The sequence below is a fragment of the Trachemys scripta genome, chromosome 1, assembly GCF_013100865.1.
Source record: "Trachemys scripta elegans isolate TJP31775 chromosome 1, CAS_Tse_1.0, whole genome shotgun sequence".
Classification (NCBI taxonomy): domain Eukaryota; kingdom Metazoa; phylum Chordata; order Testudines; family Emydidae; genus Trachemys; species Trachemys scripta.
The window spans coordinates 5595062-5615595 of NC_048298.1; the positions used below are offsets into that span (position 1 = coordinate 5595062).

At 44.4% G+C, this 20534-nt stretch overlaps 1 protein-coding gene across 1 annotated transcript in view; it reads right to left on the minus strand.

Annotated features, from left to right (window-relative positions):
• The window catches only part of FBH1 (F-box DNA helicase 1), a gene marked incomplete in the record, with an annotated part of 38596 nt that overhangs the window by 12331 nt on the left and 5731 nt on the right, over positions 1–20534 (minus strand). The window contains 13 exon segments of the mRNA XM_034764045.1: positions 320–441; positions 611–710; positions 972–1108; positions 2438–2524; positions 2940–3027; positions 5858–6086; positions 9326–9494; positions 10953–11047; positions 12740–12853; positions 14420–14610; positions 14922–15057; positions 18621–18751; positions 19946–20484. Coding sequence (XP_034619936.1) covers positions 320–441; positions 611–710; positions 972–1108; positions 2438–2524; positions 2940–3027; positions 5858–6086; positions 9326–9494; positions 10953–11047; positions 12740–12853; positions 14420–14610; positions 14922–15057; positions 18621–18751; positions 19946–20484 — 2138 coding nt within the window.

Below are 20534 nucleotides of genomic sequence, written 5' to 3' on the forward strand. Positions count from 1 at the left end.
CTCTGTTTGCCAGAAGCTGGGAATGGGCGATAGGGGATGGATCACTTGATGATTACCTGTTCTGTTCATTCCCTCTGGGGCACCTGGTATTGGCCACGGTCGGAAGACAGGATACTGGGCTAGATGGACCGTTGGTCTGACCCAGTGTGACCGCTCTTATAGACTCTGGAGGGTCTGGGACACTTACTTCAAGACAAGAGTTTATACTTGTGACTGAAACTGCTTAGAGAGAGGACGACTCCCAATTAGAGTCATTTCAATGCCCCCTCCCCAAGAAGCTTTCACAGCTTCCACATACAATGTAAGAAATCTGCCCTACCCCAAGCAAGTGTATTTTTGTTGGTCTCTCTCCTCCAGTAATTGTCACTGCATTCTCAAACACATTGAAATTGCCCCGTGATAAGAAAGCAGTCTTTCCATTCGTGCTGCCTCTGACATCACCTGGGAGATGGAGAAAAGGCCCAGTAAGTCAATGCAAGAAGAAAAGCAGTATGAAATTATTTTTAAAAAGCATATATTATTATTATTTGTATTGCAATAGTGCCTAGGAGCCCCGGTCCTGGATCAGGACCCGTGCTAGGCGCTGTACGAACACAATTTAATTTCTTACCCTCTTGATTTCCACCCACTAACATCTTATTCCGGATTTTCTTGCAGACATCCAAGATAGTAGATCCAATGTAAGCTATTTCAGGGCCAAATCTGAAACTCTACAAGATGGAGCAAAGGAAGCAGAGATCAGGCAAACAGAAGTAATTTCCCATGTACTTTTGGTGTGGGATTTACACCGGCTTATGAAACAAAGCTGACCCACTTTGATTAACGGACAACATGGGACGTTTTCTTGCTGCTGGCTCTTGGAAGAGGCACGGTCATTCCTTTGTAAATTTTAAACTGAGGTAAGCATATTACTGGAGAGAACGATGGGTCTTCAGCACCGGAATACACATGTACACACTGCCCAGTCTTACCTGTGTGAGATAGAAGATGTGGGTGTGTGGCACTGCGAAGAGCGCATTGACAGCACCTCGGAAGGTATAGATCTGTTGGTGTGGGTCTCCTACAAAGATTATTCCACAGGTCTGGGACAGCACAATGTCCAGGATGGCTGCAGCAAAAAGCGAAGCATGAACGAAACTCAAAGGGACCCGCTCGCCAAACCAAAACAAACTTCACCTGGTTAAGAAAATGGCTCCAGCCCAAACAAGCAAGTGGGAAATAAGCAAGCCCTTTAACCACATCACTGACAAGAAATTATTAGAACATATTGATGGTTCTGTGGTTAAGAAACTGAACGGGACATAGGACGCATGGGTTTAATTTCCTTCTCCACCGTGGACTCCCTGTGCGACTACATTAGGCAAAAATCACAAACTGTGTTTTAGTTCTCCAACTGTAAAGCCAGAACAATCCTTCCATTTCCCTCACCCCCGCCACTTTATCGGTCTTGTTTACAGAGACCATGAGCTCTTCAGCACAAGGATTGTCCCCTATGTGTTTGTATAGGGCCTAGCACAGGGGAGGGCAAGCTACAGCCCACGGGCTGGATCTGGCCCGTCAGGGCTTTCAATCCAGCCTGTGGGATTGCCAGCCCTATGGTGCAATGGAGCTAAGGCAGGCTCCCATGCCGCTCCCAGAAGCAGACGGCACCACGTCCCTGCGGCCCCTGAAGAAGGCGGGGGCAGGGAGAAGGCTCCGTGCGCTGCCCTTGCCTGCAGGCACTGCCCCCCACAGCTCCCACTGGCCGGGAACGGGGAACCGCGCCCAATGGGAGCTTCAGGAATGGTACACGCAGACGAGGGCAGCACGTGCTGGAGCCGCCATCCCCACATGACCACCAGGAGCCACTGCCGGACATGCTGGCCACTTCCAGGAGCGGCAAGAGCCAGGTCAGGCAGAGAGCCTACCTTAGCCCCGCTGTCACCCCGGAACTGCTCGAGATAAGCAGCGCCTGGCCGGAGCCCGCACCCTGAACCCCTCCTGCACCCCACATCCCAACCCCCTACCCTGAGCCCCCTCCTGCACCCTGCACCCCAACCTCTTGCCCCAGCCCTACATTCATGGCCCTGCATACAATTTCCCCACACAGATGTGGCCCTCGGGCCAAAAAGTTTGCCCACCTCTGGCCTAGCACAACAGGGTCCTAATCTTGATTGGGGCCTCAAGGCACTACTTATAAATAATACTGATGATGCTGTACAGAAATTGAAGGCATTTGTGAAAAACATAACCCCCCCCCCCCCCATGCGCCCCCTTTACCCTCAAACAACCAGTTCCATAGGTGTGGGTTAGTGATCTGAGCACAAGCATAGAAACCAAGTTCCCCTCCTAGCTCAGTTACCAATGCCCTCGGTGTCTTTATTTCCCTATTGGGGGCACAGGAATAATGGGGTTAATTAGGTCCTTATTTGTTCAGATGGTCTCCTGCCTTAGTCACCTGGCGTGCAGTCTTGTGCTTCATCCACAAATATGGCATCATATGCAAAAAGCTGCAGCTTCTTAAGCTGCCAAAGCTTCAAATACCCTGGAAGAAGGATCAGACTATCAGGTAATTCAGATGTAAAATTACTTTCAGTTTCATGAGACACTATCAATCTGAAATCCAGTCAGTTTTTAAAGAGTGAATTAAAAGCAGTTTCTGACCACAGATTTTGTGGGTTGATACATATTATTTATTTGCTCCTGTACCCTGCCTTCTCCCTTGCTGCTTGTGGAAGACAAACCACCAAAGGGGAAACTAACTACAGTTTCTGCGATTCTGACCATACTCCAGGAACTAGCGAAGGCACACAAGAGCTGTTTGCACAAAGCAAACTGGGAAAAGATAGGTTTCTTCTCCCTCTGATTGCGGTCAGTAAAAGCCATCGCAGGTGTTACTATTTTTGCTGTTTAAACTGATGATGTCCCTTTTAACATCTGTACTCTCTGTGACAACATACCATCCGATGTCATTTTGCAATTCAGTTCTGTATTTCCATTTAGCATTTTCATATTGTCCCATATCCGTCTTGCTTCTTCAACAATGATCTGGAAAGAAACACCAGAAGAATCCAGGTAGATTTTCATGCACAAAACTTCACTCTCAGCTGCCTCAAGTACTCTGGTATAACTGAGATGACCAATCTATAGTCTGCGGCATGCCTAATCACATTATCCCTCCTCTGGTATCCCCAATGACTCACCTATCAAGCTTCAGTTTCTCACATAGCCCTGAAAGATCATAGCCATTCTTCCCCTGGCTTCTATCTCTGACCTCATCTCCTGACATATTTCCCTCCTGTGTGGGCCCTCCACATGGCAAACAACACTGAGCTCCCCCTGCATGGGGAACTCCCTCCCCAAAACTTAATGGTTAAATCTGTCCAATCCTAATTAAAATAGCCCAAAACAACAGTTCTATAGAGCAGAAACTCAGGATACGCATATGTCAATCCAGAGTCACCATGTGACCATTTTGCTGTAACACTTTTTCTTCCTCACCAAATCCTCTTGTTTGTCAGCCATCATATCTAAAACGTAGGCCCCAATTCTGCAAAAAACTTGTGCATGGGAATAGTTCCACTGGCTTCTAAGGGTGAATGGGAAGTTCCGTCTTCATGCCTTGGCCTCTCTGGTAAGTTTGCCCGTTAGTCCCAGCTGTACAGGTTGGTTTGCATGTTGTGTGGTGTAGGCAACGTTGGGATAACTGGGCCCACAAATGTATCCTAATTATAAGCTCAATTGTAAAAAGTGAGTGAAAGTTCATAGAAGGTCGCAATAACCAATTACAAATGTTGATGAGAAAAGGTGCAAAAGAGAGAGACTAAATTAATCCAAACAGAAAGGGCTACTGATATAACCCAAGGACTGTGTTAAGATCGTGCAGGGTAAACAAGAATGGCGTGGGACTGGAAATCAATAGACTACGCTTGGCACGTCAGAAGTTAGGCCTGATGGGTGAACAAAATGGGAGGATGGACTACTCCACTCATCACCCCTCTTTCGGGGTCCTTAAAAAAAGATTTTTGGGGTAGGGACTGGCAAATCGATTGGCGGAATTCCGGCAGGAGGGGGAAGGCCATCAGGCCTCTGTCCCACTCCACTCCAAGGACACTGTCCTTCATCCAGGGATCCCGAAGGTCACTGCATCCATGTGAAGTCCAGACCCTGACATACCAGCGGGAACACCTGGTCCTCATTGCTGAACCACCTTTACTATCCTGTCTCTTCCTCCCCTTGCGTCTGTTTATAAAAGCAGGAAAAGTAACCATCCTTTACATCTCTAAACTGAGCAACAAAACTAAGCCTTTCCTCCACACTTAGAAGGGTTGTCCAACAAAATAAGGGACTCTAGCTGATGTCCGTTCTTTAAAATGGTCTTTTAATAAATGCGGATTACGTTTGTCACATGTAATCATTTAATTTCAATAACTTGTTTTAGCTTTTTCCCCCCACCACCCGTATTTTAGTTGATAAATTCCTAAATTTTGGCATCATATTCTTAGAGCATGTCTAGGGTGGGAACACTACAGTAGCATAGACACTACACTGATGGAAGGGGTTCTTCTGTCACTACAGTAAATCCATCTCTTTGAGAGGCTATAGGCAGGTCAAGGAAAAGTTCTTCCACCAACCTAACGACGTCAACACTGGGACTTAGGTCGGCTTAATTACATTGCACAGGGCATGAAATTTTCACAGCCCTGAACAACGTAGTTAAGCAAACCCAGCTTTGTAGTGTAGACCAGCCCTTTGTGTGTTTGCCATGAAACAAATCGAGGTGTCTGTATATCCAACTCCAAACCTTGTCTAACACTGTTTAATGTTGGATAGGGACAGAATCATGTCGGCACCTTTAAATTTTTGGGCTTATATGTTTCAGCTAAATTAATATGCCAGCACTTGTCACTGGGAACTGGATTGAGTCCAGTATTTAATTGTCAGCATGCAGTCATTTAGTAGCCTCTGTGAAATGAATTTCAGTCAGCCAATTCTGACCGGAGGTGGATTTGAAATGGTGATCTAGAGGCGGAAGACTCATTATCTCATTTCCAGACCCCATTTACTGAGGGTTAAAAATTGTGCTTTACAGGAAATAATTTGAAGAACTTAAGTCCTTGTGAAAATTCATTTTATCAACTGACAGAGTTTTGGCCTCTAGAAATGAATCTCTATTATGTACTTGGATGACGAAATCAAAAATTACGTATTTGAAGAAATTAACATGTTAAGTGATCATTATAGGCATTCAAAATATTAAAAAACCAAAATAAAAACTAAAACCCTGGTTAAAAATAAACCTGTTCTAGACTCTTCCTAAATGTTAAAATGATGTGATTTTAACAAGTGTATGGATGGGTTAAAACACAAAACTCAAATAAAAAGTCCCAGCCAAACAACTAACTACTGCCAAAGTTTTGTTCAGCCATACAGCTACTTTTAAACACAGTAAATGAACTGTATTCTTAAGCCAGAACTGGCCCTCTTAAATCTATCCAGTTATTTTTATACCACTGTCAACACTGTAGTAGTGGAATGCCTTCCAAATATTAACAGAAATACATGGGATCTCAAGTTTCTCCCTCTGTTCCTCATACGTATACTGAGTCTGGTCTAAACCCACTGGAAAAGTCTCCCAATGACTTTAAAAGACTTTGAATCAGAGCTACGATGAGTTTCTTGTCTCATCTGCTGCAAGGGGATCACACAAGGAAGACATATTCCTTTTTCATAAACCAACCGAGGGGAAACAAGAGAAATGCATTTGATTGGTAATTTCCGACTGCTGAATTGTAAGGACCACTGTATCACTGGAGTCTGTTTTAATGCATGTTCCATTCCTTCCCAGCTGGACTCTGGCCTCTCCATCAATACTCACTTGCTTCTCTTCTTCACAGACTAGGACCCTCATGCCGTGTGTATTTTTGCACCATATGGGGGTGTGCTCCACCTATATGAATTCATCTGGAGAAGCAAAAAAGCTTTCAAGCGTCTGAGTTACTGTCTTTGCTCTTACGAAGAGAGATTGTCCCATGCGATGTTTGAGGATGAAGCTGATCGTGTAGGGTGACAGGTTGGAAAAATTTAGTTTGCCTTTTTCATTATAGCTGTGCCACAGACAAAAAAAAAAACAAAAAAAAAACAAACAACAACATCACATTATTAGTTTGCACGAAAACTTATCTGAGAAGTGTCGTAGCCTTTCCTTCTATTACTAACGCTCAAAGGAGCAAAGAGGAGCTATCTATGGTATTTATATGGCCCTCCCACATTACCTCAGATCTGGGAACCTCACAATCCTTAATGTATCTACCCTCACAACAGCCCTATGATGTAGGGAAGTTCTATTATCCCCATTTTACAGATGGGGGAAACTGAGGCACACAGAGAGGCTAACTGACTTGCCCACAGTCACATAAGGAATCTGTGGCAGGGCAGGGCAGGGCATTGAACTCACATCTCTGGAATCCCAGCCTAGCATTACCACCACTGGGCCATCCTATATAAAAGAATTCAAAAATTGCTGGTTGCAAACTGGTTTAAAGATGACATGTAAGGGGTTGAAAATTGAGTGCCAGCCCTTGTTTGCTTCTTCCTGATATCTAAGAAGTCTGGAAAAGCTATTTCAAAAGAAGGGCTCTTTTTCTTCCACACCTTATACCTTAGAAATACCAGGGCTGTCAATTCTGGTCTTCCATGTTTTGCTGGAGGTCTTTATGGAGGACCTAGATATGTTGATTTGGTGTCCACACAGCCCTTGACTGAAGGAGTGGAAGATGCTGAATTTTTAACAAAAGAGGTTCTCTTTCCAATTGGGAAACCTCTGTGAAGGCCTTCGGGTTAAACAAGTTTTTAACAAACAACAAAAAGCCTTTAAACAGTCTCAATAAAAAAAAAAAAAATCCTCTCCCTGCTCAGGCCTTGTCTATATTCCAAGTTGCTCTTGTTTATCTTTAAACCAGTTTAAAACTGATTTTGTTAAACCGGTGCAAAACTGTGTGGGCTAAAGCTCACTCAGGCCTTGGCTACACTTGCAAGTTAGAGCGCATTAAATCAGCCCCCCGGCGCCTTAACTCCTGAGGTGTCCACACTGGCAAGGCACTTAGAGCGCTTGGACTCTGCAGCTGGAACGCTCCTGGTAATCCACCTCCACGAGAAGCATAGAGCTTGCTGCGCCGGGGCTGAAACGCCCGGGTGTCAGTGTGGACGACGTGTTGCATTGCTGAGCAGTGATTGGCCTCTGGAAACATCCCATAATCCCTTGAAGTCAAGTGGCCACTCTTGTCATAGTTTTGAACTCGGCTGCAGGCATGGGGATAACCCCTTTCAAAGCTCCGTTTCTGACAGCCGGCCGCTTATCTGCTCCGGGACAACGCAAACCATTACTGTGGAGTGCTGCTGCTACCGAGGCTGGCGTGGGGCGGGAGGGGGACTGATGTCAGAGTTTCCCCCTGCTGCTGTCTTGAACTTGAACAAGACAGCATGATGACACACACTCTCTGCCCCCCAAAACACAGTCTCTCCCCCTACATACACACAACACACTGCCTCATTCCACTCCCTGCCCATTTGAAAAGCACGCTGCAGCCACTTACACACTGGGATAGCTACCACAGTGCACTGCTCTCTGGGGCGTTGCAAGAGCTGCTAATGTGGCCACGCCACTGCGCTTGCGGCTGACAGCGCAAACAGACAGCAGTGCTTTCCCGGCTGCTGTCTCCAAGGGCTGGTTTAACTCCCAGCACTCTACAACTGCAAGTGTAGCCATGTTTAAACAGCATTCAGAGTGTGTCCAAACAGGACTTTGCATCGGTTTAACTGAATCAGTTTAACTAGTGGTGTGATTTTAAACTGGCGCGACTTTCAATATAGACAAGGCATCAAAAGCCAATTCAGGAAAGCACATGTTTAATTTTGAGGATGTGCTCAAAGGGACATAAGGCAGTCTGATTATATAGTTTCTCTAGTGTTTTAATCCTATCAGCAATCCATTCATAGGCTCATCCAAGAAGAGACAGGGAAGACCAGACACAAATTTCTAGCGTAAAAAAAAAAAAAAAAAACCACCACGGAAAAACAAAAAATCCCTCACAGGTCTTCTTTAAACCTCATAAAGGAGCAACGAAAGGGACTTTTTTTTTCCTTTTAACCTCACAAAACAATGAAAAAGAAATATAAAAAGTGATGCCCCTAAACAGAAATGCAATTCAAATAGGATGTTTTGCAAAATTCCCTGCAAGATGCCCATGGCCATTTCTTTTATTCACCCTTTTTAAATATTAAAAATTAAAGATTTCTATGCCAATTTAGTGCCCTTCAAAGTGTGGCATATATTATCCAGGAGGCAACAGTGCAAACTTCCCCCATGCACTGCCATCGACTGATATAGATTCATAGATTCTAGGACTGGAAGGGACCTCGAGAGGTCATCGAGTCCAGTCCCCTGCCCGCATGGCAAGACCAAATACTGTCTAGACCATCCCTGATAGACATTTATCTAACCTACTCTTAAATATCTCCAGAGATGGAGATTCCACAACCTCCCGAGGCAATTTATTCCAGTGTTTAACCACCCTGACAGTTAGGAACTTTTTCCTAATGTCCAATCTAGACCTCCCTTGCTGCAGTTTAAATCCATTGCTTCTTGTTCTATCCTTAGAGGCTAAGGTGAACAAGTTTTCTCCCTCCTCCTTATGACACCCTTTTAGATACCTGAAAACTGCTATCATGTCCCCTCTCAGTCTTCTCTTTTCCAAACTAAACAAACCCAATTCTTTCAGCCTTCCTTCATAGGTCATGTTCTCAAGACCTTTAATCATTCTTGTTGCTCTTCTCTGGACCCTTTCCAATTTCTCCACATCTTTCTTGAAATGCGGTGCCCAGAACTGGACACAATACTCCAGCTGAGGCCTAACCAGAGCAGAGTAGAGCGGAAGAATGACTTCTCGTGTCTTGCTCACAACACACCTGTTAATACATCCCAGAATCATGTTTGCTTTTTTTGCAACAGCATCACACTGTTGACTCATATTTAGCTTGTGGTCCACTATAACCCCTAGATCCCTTTCTGCCGTACTCCTTCCTAGACAGTCTCTTCCCATTCTGTATGTGTGAAACTGATTTTTCCTTCCTAAGTGGAGCACTTTGCATTTGTCTTTGTTAAACTTCATCCTGTTTACCTCAGACCATTTCTCCAATTTGAAGAATCACCCTACAGCTCTGAGACTAATTCAGTCCTTGGTTTCTCTGCTGACCATAGAGGAAGGCGCTGGCTGGTGGCCTACACGCTGAGATTCTGAACAGCACACTGCTCTATGAACAGGGAAACGAGAAGATTGCTACTTACTATTTGCCGACATTCGCGTACGCTAACGAATGGAAAGTCTTGCACATAACGTTAGGGGGGAAGACACTCTTTCCGCTCTCCACGATGGCCTTGTTAAATGCCACATACAGAAAGCTGAGATGGGGAAACTTCTCTGCATACTTGACCAAAGTCGAGGTCTTTCCCGTACCTGAAGAGCAAAAGAAAGAAAGGTGTCCTTGTGTCAGAATCCTACCTGTATCCCCAGCATGTCTCTCCCATCAGGCTCTTCATCACCCCATATCATTAGCCTCACCTGCGCAATGTGGTTGAGATTTTCAAAGCCAACTAAGGCATTTAGCCAACCAAACTCCAGGGAAATTAGTGGGAGGGGCATGGCTAAGTCAGCTTTGGAAATCTCAACCTGTAGCCACAAATGTTATGAACAGTTATAAAATCACGCAGTACTTTTAGAACACTCCAGCTAACCTATCTGACATGAGAACCTTCTGGGAAAATGAATTGCACCAGTTGTCTAGACAGGTGGCAAGCTGAGCTTACTGTCTTGTGTGGGTGTGTTGGAACAGATGACACCCCACCAGCCAGTCAGGGGCTAAGCAACTCCTGTGGTCACAATCAGACCAAACTCACATGGCAAGTCAGGCTTGGAGGCAGGCGCTCGAAAGGGAGGACCTCATGCAGTTGAGGCGGCACTCAGAAGCAAGCAGAGCCAGGGGCTGCAGACTGAGACCCTGTGCCTTGCAAACGCTGCCTGCCTTGGCCCTTTAAGGAAGACGATGGGCCAATCAGTTTTTCTGTGTTGAAGCCCTGTTCCCAGATTCAGCCCCAGTCTTTACTTGCACTGAAGAGTGGGAACCTCGACTGCCTAGGGGGCCTGACAGATTGCTTCCCTCTCCCTGGCTCAAGAAAAAAGGCTATGGGAGTATTTTCCTGTTGTCAGGACTGCTTTCTATCCCCCAAAAGGGGACGGATTCCCTAAAAGGCACAGCTAAAGGACTGTCCCCCAGACCCAGATCAGAGGTTTGCAGCTACGTAGAGAACTATGCATGACATAAGCAAAGTGCCCTCTCTCACCCCAAGGGGGCGACCTCAGGACGTAACATTTCACAATGTGCTCATCACCCTCCCCCACCCCTTTTCTATTATTTCTACCTATTGCATCATATTATCCTGGTCTGTGTGCTCTCCAGGGCAGGGGCTGCTGTATTTACCTGTTTCCATAGTGCCTAGCACAAGGGAACCCTAATCTAAAACTGGCACTACTACGATACTGCTACTAAGAGCGAGGTCAAAAATGTATTTCCTTTTATAATTTACTGCCCTTCATTTCTTTTTTGTGCTATTATAAGACACCCACTTTTATTCCACTTGTATGAGGAGCTAGAGTTGTGTACGAGTAGTCTGAAAAGCTGCTTTATTTCCTGCCCACATGTTTATACAGGTGTTTGATTTCTACACAAAAAAAAAAAATCTACCTCTTGATTCATTTTTGTTAGCGGTAAGCAGTGTTTGCCATGTGCACCTCCTCAGCTCCAACAAAGGAAAAACAACAGAACTGGAGTTTGCTTAATTGTCTGATAAGCCTTTTTTTTTGGTTTTGTTTTGGATAACGCATCCCTGCAACTTGTTTCACAGTCAGCTTTCTTACCTGCAAATGCCATAATTTTCACTACTTGACCAGGCAAGATTGTGTGGTTTAGGATCCTTTGCTGTTCGTGGGTTAGTTTTATGTCCAGCTTATTACTAAAAATAAAATAAGAGCAAAATAATTATTTTTCTGTGTTAAAATACACAACCGACAAGGAACATACAGCAATGATGTGCCTGCGCATGGAACTACAACGCCCTCCTGTTGGAGAGGCTGGACTGGGGAGAGATAAGAGGCAGCCAAATCAGACAGGAAAAGGGCTACAGTGGTATAAGGCCAGAGATAACAAGGGCCAGAAGGAGGGTTGTAGCAGTGGGGACCATGCAGAACGGGCAGATATTGGAGAGAAAAAAAGCAACATGACTGCAGATGGGAAAAAGAAGGGGTGTGACCTTGCATAAGGTCACTCGAGAGCCTTTAAGCCTAAGTCACTCAGGTGCGAAGTTCCACTTCCAAAAACGACTTCAGCTCCTAAATCTCACTGAAAAAATTCAACGTGACTTAGGCTCTTTTCAACATTTGACCTTTAACCTCTCTGTGCCTCACCTCAGTTCCCCCACTATAGCATGGGGGATCGTTATCCTTTATCTCGCAGAGAAGCTGTGAGATTTAATTAATGTTTATAAAGCAATTCAGCATTTCAGTGTTGTTTTTATAAATAAAAATATAATTAATTGTAATAACCCTACACAGCAAACTACCTTTTTCCAGAAAGTTGGTGTGAGACACCAAGAGAAAATTCCTCCATCTAGGTATATCCTGCTGATTCTTCCAAAGCCATTCATTAACAAATGACTATTCCCAGAAAACTCCCTCTCTACTGACTGCAACTGTGAAAGAACCAGAGTTAAATGAAGATTTCTGGGCACGGGAATGGAACTAAGGGCTGGGAAACAAGAGGGTTGAATCCCACATGTTCAAAGTATCTATGGAATTCCCATCTCCTTACCTGTGAGGTAGGGCAGTGCTATTATCCCCATTTTACAGATGAGGAACTGAGGCACAGAGAGGCTAAGTGGCTTGCCCGGGATCACCCAGGATGTTTGTGGCAGAGCAGGATTGAATCTGAATTCCCAAAGGCCCAGACTAGTACTCTAACCACTGGACAATCTCTCCTTTAAGTAGCAAGGTTTCAGCGACTTGTATCAATACAGATGACAGTATGGAGTTTGCGTGGGCAAGCGATATATCAGCAAATGTCTGATGGCTGGTTTGCCATCTCTTGAATAAGGAGGCAATGATGATAAACATGCATTTATTAAAATTATTTTCTTTGTGGTAGCAACACGAGGGGTTGAGGTCCCATTGTGCTAGGCGCCAAACACACAAAACAAATAAGCTTTTCTAAAGGGACCATCAAGCTTAAATTAGCCCAGCCACACTCCCTTCATCCCCCAAAACATCCCCATGGACAGGGAGGGGGCAGGAGTCTGCCCCTGGAACTTGGGGTGATAACAGTCATTTTAGCCATCAGTAGTCATGTTATAGGCAGATAACTGTGTTTAATAGATGATTCTTACCAACTGCGGTCATTGTAATGAGTAAAAACCCCTCATTTTAGTAAGAAAAATAAAATACGTTGAATTTTTATAGCTTATGGGTCTGATTCTGCTGTCCCTCTGTCGCAGATTAATGACACTTCAATGAGACAAAGAAGCTACTCTGACACCAGTGAGAATGAGACTCTGTAAACTAGCCCTTTCTGTGAAGTGTTTGCTCAGTCTCCAGGACTTTACAGGGATCTGTGTATTTGGCCCTCTCATTTAGATTAAATACATGAGCAGTACCTGGGCCAAGTGCCTCTTCCACAGTTTGAACTGGGTGTTTCCAGCTTTGTCGTCTTAGTAACAGGGCAAGAGTTCTCCATCAAATACAAGCAGTAGAAAATACTGTAGTGAAACCTTACAGAAAATATAAAGACAGGTAACAAATTTAATGTAAGAGGATCTTTAACAATGCTCAATTAAATGTCAGTTACCTCCCTTTGCCCCTACAAAAGACCCCAGAAGCTGTTTATGCTGCCAATAAAGCAATATTTGGAGAGCTCGCTAGCTGACTTATCCAATAAGGTGCCAGACTGGACCAGAGGACTTCAAATTTGTTTTTGAGATGAGTAAAACTGCACATGGAAAGATAACATAGCACCTCCAGCAATAAAGAGCTGAAGGTGCTGAGGAAAACAGCCAACCAAGATCATTCCTGTTTCAGTGGACAGACTGGAGATTTCCCATCACTATATAACAAAGTGTCCTAAGAAGGCAGCATTTGGGACATTAGCGTACCCAAAATTTTCATCAGATGTGTAGACAGCCATCACTTACACAAACAGAAGAACAAGGCGGGCCACAAACATTCAAATGAGTCTAAACAGGGAGACAACATTATCATTTAAAGTGCTGTTATAGTCTGAAAAGTGAATGAGTGTAAAAGCGGCAAGGGGCTCCCTGTTTACTGCCGCTCATGGACCCAAGAGCAAGTTCGCCCACCTTGTAAAAAGATTATCTTTATAACCATCCGCTCCACAAACATAACCAAGGATTGGCGAATCAAGCTGGGTCCTTTCCATCTCATGGGTCGACACCTGTAGTAAATATTCTGCAACTGAAGCCTAATTAATCACCCCGTTGCTGATATCTGAGTTATACAAGAATCCAGATCACTCGGAATAATAATCACAGATAGCATTTCACATTATGTCTACACGATGCTTTGATTAACGAATTAATCCTTGCGACACTCTCAGAAGGTGCATTAGAAAATGCAGGTAGAGATGTGAAGTGACTTGCCCGAAGCTACGTGGTGAGTCAATGATAGCTGACTGAAACTCAGAACTTTCCTTAGGGTATGTCTACATTACCCGCCAGATCGGCGGGTAGCGATTGATCTATCGGGGATCGATTTATCGCGTGTAGTGTATACGCAATAAATAGATCCCCGATCGCTCTCCCGTCAATTGCTGAACTCCAGCTCGGCGAGAGGTGGAAGCAAAGTTGATGGGGGAGCCGTGGCCATTGATCCCGCGCCGCGAGGATGCGAAGTAAACAATTCTAAGTCGATCTAAGATACGTCGACTTCAGCTACGCTATTCTTGTAGCTGAAGCTGTATATCTTAGATCGATTCCCCCCCCACCCAGTGTAGACCAGGCCTTAGAAACTCACTGCTTCTCATAGCTGGGTTAACTCTGCTGTGCTAAAAGGAGCAGAAACAACAACTTGCTTTCATAACTGGGATAAGCAACGAGGACTCCAAATACACATACGTGGTTGATCTGCTGTGTACGGAAGTATTTGTTTTATACAGTCACTTTTCTGAAAATAACAGCACTTAAAAACCACCCTGAACTACTAATATACTGGCCTCTTAGCTGCTGTGAACTAAGTTCAATGGGGCAAGGATGTGCTCACAATAAATAAGCATTCCAGCTGCAGATTTTCATTTTAAGATATGAGACTCTCTCCCTCCTCACCTGTTACTTATATTGATGCCCTTCTCTCTCATTGCATTCAGCAGTGTGGCCATACAGTACAACATCTCAGTGATGTCCAGGACTGAAAGGGTAGAGCTGGGTCTCCTAAGACAAGCCATCAGCTTCTGGATGTCACGAACGCCATCAGAGAAGAGCACAATAGCTGCCATCACGGCCCACACGTTCACAGCCTAGAGAGGGTGATGGCAAAAAGAAGAAAGGAGAGAACCAAGAGGACTGCACAGTTTGTCTACTCAAGGCGTTGGGGGAGGAGGGAGAGAGAGAGGCAGGCATTGTGAAAAGATCCCTGTGATTATTAATAGCATCAGTAACAAATTTCCTCAGCTAATCCCCCCTCTGCCCCCCCGACTATTTAACATTTCCTATTTACGCTAACAACTTATCACCGGCAAATGCTTTTCTTTAGGAAAACCCTTTATGCCCATTGCCCACAAAGTAAAATGTAAGAACCCCCCCCCCCCAAAAGGAACGTTTAACCTACCCCCGCAGTGCCCTCTAAATCAGGCAGTCTCTGGATGATGCATATTTCTGCCTTGGTAAACAGGTGGTGCTGCTTCAAGCATCTGAGAACTGCTTCGGGGTCCATTCTCCGGGTAGCATTGGAGGCGGCCATATACCTGTGAAGAAAGTGCCCAAAAGTCAAGGAATGAGTTAGGTCATCTACAGTACCATTAAGCCTGCCCCGTTGTGTACCCCATTTAGCCTACAGTATGCATGTAGCCAGATGGGCTCGATCCCACCAGGCGCACTCTGGCTCCGATCTAGCAAGGCACCTAAGCAGGTGACCAGTTCCTAGCCTCATTGACTTCCAGGGATTAAAAAATGAAGCAGGTGCTTAAGTACTTTGTGGGATCAGGGCCCTGGATTGTAAACTCTTCAAGGCAGGGATCGTGTCTTCCTGTATGTGTAGACGGCATGTAGCACACTGTGGGCGCTACAGGAGTATAAATGATAATGCATAGGGAAAGGAGATGAGAGGGAGCTGTGATCCTCGCAGCCATTACTGCTAATAATGAGGATGGCCTGTGGAAATCCAGCATGCACTGATCAGAGAAAAGATCACTTCTTTTACACATTGGGTTTTTCAGTCTCTCACATCTTAAAAAAATCCCACTACTTTTGACCCCATTTACTTCTCCAACTTCCACCTCATCTTCCTTCTCCCTTTCATATCTCACTGAATACATAGTTTACAAGTCACAGTCTGGAGTTCCTCTCCTCCACCCTCTCCAATCTGGCTTCAGGCCCAGGCGCTCCACTGAAACCACTCGCCAAAGTCTCTTAAGACCTCTTCCTAGACAAAGCTGAGAACCAGTACACTTCAGCCTCAGCCTCTTTGCTGGTCAGCTGCTTTGGAGACCATTGACCATGCTCTTCGTCTTGCAATCATGTCTTCCCTTGACTTCCATGACTGTCCTCCCCTGGTTCTCTTCCACCTCCTTCAATTGTTCCTTCAGTGTGTCCTTCGAAGGATTCTCCTCATCCCATCTCCAACTTCCTGGGGAGGTTCCACAGCAGTCTGCCTCCCCCTATACCTTATTTCTGGGTAATCTCATCCACAAATGCAAATTCAGACACCATCTCTATGCTGATGAGTCTCCGACCTACCTCGCTACTCCAGCCCTGCCTCCTTTTGTCCGCATTAAAACTGTAGCCGGTCTCTTTGACATCTCCTTGTGGATGTCTAGACATCAGCTAAAGCTCAGCACAGCTAAAACAGAGCTTTTACTCTTCCCACCACTCCCTTCCTGGTACCTCTTTTCCTCAATCACTATGGACAACACAGGGGGGATAAAAATTGATGATTTATTAAAAAACAATAAAAAGTCCAATTTATTTATTTAAACACTGGTTTTAAAAAAAATAAAAAAAAATTAAATTAAATTTGAAATTGACAACCTATTTTAAGGCCTACATTTATCATAATCTATTAAAATCATTTAAAATAAATACAAAATATAATATTAAGCAGAAAATGTTCGCTGCCAAGTGTTAAAGTCAAACCACTGAAGTCACCAGCTAAGCACCTGGAACCAGTTTGTTGAAATGCTAAACCAGCTTTTGACAGCAGTAGCCTCTTCTACAGGTACAGAGAGAATATTTTCTTCTTATCTGTTTATTCAGCTAGTGCAGTTCACTGACTGATTGATTCAAGGTTAAGAAATCAATGGGTGTTGAAAAAGCAGGAAAGTTTGTTTTCCTCTTCCAATCTATTAACAAGAACTGTGTGTGAGAGGATGAGATCTACTAGCTTCAAAATCTTGAAGGATGTCGTGACCAGAAACAATCAATACAATTTGCTAATTACAGTTCATACTTCCTTTGTTTAATAAATCAGTTACTTTTAAATGAAAAACATGTTTTGGTAATCTTTTTTCTTATGTACCCAGAACATTTAAAGGTTACAAAATTAAAATGTTGTTTGTGCCATTTTAACTGAATTTGAGTTTCCATCCAGTGAGAGTTTAATGAAAATCAAAAGTAAACTATTAATCTAATAAATAGAGGTGCATCATTCACCATTTACTATCATAATAAAAAATAAAAATTAAGAATGAATATATGTTAAGGTAAGCTATGTAATTGTTTAAATAAATGTGTATAGATATAGTGTATCAAGACTAGCAAAAAGAAGCACCAAATTTAGTGTGAAGGCTATATTTAGTTGCCAATCAATATGTTTTAATGGTTATCATTTGTTAACTAAGTATTGGGCACTTAATTTTAACCCTTAGGATTCTGGACCAGCACTAAATAGTTACATCCAATTGGCTGGCATGTCTGTCTAGTTGGCTGTTTAGTGGTTTAATGGTTATCAGCCAATGAGCATCAACCTTTGCTTAGGAAAATAAAGTACAAATGCAAAACATGATTAAAGTCGATTTAAAATCAGTGTTTGCTGGTTTAAATCATGACTAAAATAGGTGACTTAAATTGCTTTGATATGAAATCAACACTTGCTGGTGCACCACCATTGTGCCTGTCACCCAGACCTCTCTCTAGGTTCTCAGACCCAGGCTGTACTTAAATCTTGCAGACTCTTTCGGGATATCATCTCTAACATATGGCCTTAACCATCCACACAGCTCAAACTCTCAGCCAGGCTCTCATCATCTCATGTCTCAATTACTGCAAGATCCTTCCCTCTGGCCTTGACAAATGCCATCTTGCCCTGCTCACATCCATTCAGTATGGTGCCACAAAAATAATTTTCCTAGTCAATCGCTTTGACCACGTCGTCCCAATCTTTGCAGCCCTTCACGGGCTCCCCCTTCTCTACTGCATCAAACACAAGAATTACTCTTCACTTTCAAGGGCCTCATGACCTATTCCTCACCCTACGTATCATCTCTCATTTGCTATCTAGATGTCGACTTTCACCTCCAATCGGCCTTTCTGCCAGCCTCCATTGCCCACTTGTTAATATTTTCCCATGCTGCTCCTCGCACTTGGGAGGAGCTCCCAGCAATCACCTGCAAAGCTAACACGTTCTCTTCCTTAAAACTCTCCTTTGCCACGTTGCCTACAAAACACTTGACAATGATTAGGCCTCTGGTGTGCTGAGGCCACTGCCTACCATGCTGACCTATACTGTCTCATTGTTTCCTTGGCTTCCCCGTCTGTCTGTATCCATCTGTTATCTCATACTTAGACTGTAAGTTCTTTGGGGCAGGAACTGTCTTTTTGTTCTGTGTTTGTACAGCGCCTAGCACAACGGGGCTCTGGGCCGTGACTAGGATTCCTAGGCACTACTGTAATACATGTAATAAATAATAGTATCCAGAAAATGGAATGATTTGGAAATTTAGAACATCACCTCTAGGTTATCTTTTTATGGCATAAAAACTTGAGTGGTTAAGGCATCTGAGTAAGAGAAAATGGAAACAGGAGATTTTTGGGTGGAGCGGGGAGAGCGAAGGCGGCATTTTTTGCCTAGCCCTGGAGGTCCACTGATCATTTTTACTTCTCATAATTAATTCCTCCTCCCCCCTGCACACCTCAATCATGTGAAGCAGATGGTAGATATGTGAGAGGAAGTTAATCACCTTTCTTGGCAAAGCACAGCATAAAATGAAGGCAAACCTACAGCAACAGACTGGAAACAGGGCAAAGCACCGCGGAGCTGCTTCCCCCACCTGCTGACGTACAGCTGTAAAATCACACGATGAAACAGACTCACCTTATAAATCCCAGCATGCACTGATCCTGCTCTTGGGTTATACCATAATGATCCAGAATCCATTCAACTGTGAGCAGAGCCTGGGCCTCCTTCATGAGGTACTGACGATACAGCTTTTTCCACAGGACAAACTAAAATGCAAATCAATGCCCCTTATCTGAACAGCACCTTACAACCCAAAACACTTTATAAACAGGCTTCTTCTGACAAGCACTAAGACGCAGCATTGCTCCTGGGGGAGACATGTAATTTCAGTTTAGCAAGACCCAGCAGCTCGATAAAAACAAGCAGGTGGCTCATGATGGGGCAAAAAGAAGAAGATGGAGAAAAAGGAGGGATGGAGGAGGAAAGAGTGAAAATTCCTGCTCCTTGCAGTCTAAGGACTTGTCTACGAAAGGCTTGTTTCTCTAGAATTTCTCACTATAAGTACTCCTGGCTTAACCACACAGGTGAAGCACCAATGCTGGCAAGGCACTATCAGCCACCCGCATTTTTAACACTGTCACTCAGACCTACTTTGAATAGGATTAGAAAATATAGTGCTTCAGACATCCTGTGGCTCTCTGGAGCCTGTCCACACAAGCCCTCCCACTGTAGCTACCCCTTTGGGTAGACAATGCTAAGGGCTCATCATCTCTTACTGTCTCCAAATCTAAAACAACCCCCAACAAGTTCATCATTATTTATTATTTGTACTGTGCAGTCACGGACCAGGGCACCAGTGTGCTTGATGCTATACAAACAAAGAACTAGAAGATGGTTCCTTGCCTCCAAAAACAAACAGCCTGCCTGTAAGGCAAGTGATAATAGGTGGATGCAGGCAGATGGGATAGTGCCTGGGAACAGTGAGACAATACTGCTCAGCAAGATAGCCAGTGGTCACTGTGCACGAGCTAACAACAGAGGGATCGTGGCAGAGGGCAGTTTTAAGGACAGTGGGATGGCCTTGCAGATATTTACAGGCAGCTTCTCCAAAGCAGGTGGAGCCCACAGAGGAGAAAGCACAAAGGTAACGGTTCAAAAATGTAACTGGTGGCCGATGAAGGCTGGAGCCACTGACCAGGTGGTGGTGGTGATGGGGGCAGGAATTGAGGATGTTCAGTGTCACCTCCTAGCAGACACTTGGCACCCCACAGACAAGGCTTCACAAAAGAGTGAAGTAAGGGGGGTTACGGCGATTACTGATGGGATAGATAAGTGGATTCAAAGGAAGAAAGAGAGAGGTCACTTAGCTAAGGGAGAACGTTCCTAGTGCATCAGCAAGAATGGGACATGATATAGGCAGCAAAAGAATCTGGATTAAATCAGTAAAACAACACTCTCACCAATGGATCACTGATAATCTCTCTCCAGCGATGACACACCAAGCTCAGGTTCAGACAGAGATCAGTCACAGGGAGGAAAGCAAAGATAATGCTCAGGACTTCATTGGGCAGCTGGTCAATGTGTCCTTGGGGTTCTTTACCGCATGAAGTCCCTAGGAGCCCAAAATATGAATCAGGAATTGGATCAATTTCTATGACATCAGGGTCTTGTCTGATTTGTGTGTGTCCTGGAAAACACTTGAGGGAACTGTCCATCGTGGGCTTTTTATCAGTCCCACCACATCTACTGTCTTCTGTATAATTGCTCCCAGCTCCTTCTGAGCAGAGAGGCCGTTTCCTAGAGGCCACAGGACCCCAGGGAGACGTTTTAGCATCTCCATCACATCCAAGGAGGGCACAGTGATCCTCCAACCCCTCGTCCATGAAGAAGGAATCCAACGACTCTTCTTTAACTTCATTGTTTTTTGCCACTTTGTTACCGGTGGGTGGCCTCTGACTGACTTTGAAGTAATCAGTGATGCTCCTCTGATGACCCTGTCCTACAGCAAAGACAAGAGGAAAGAACATGTGGGTATCCAATGCCTGAAAG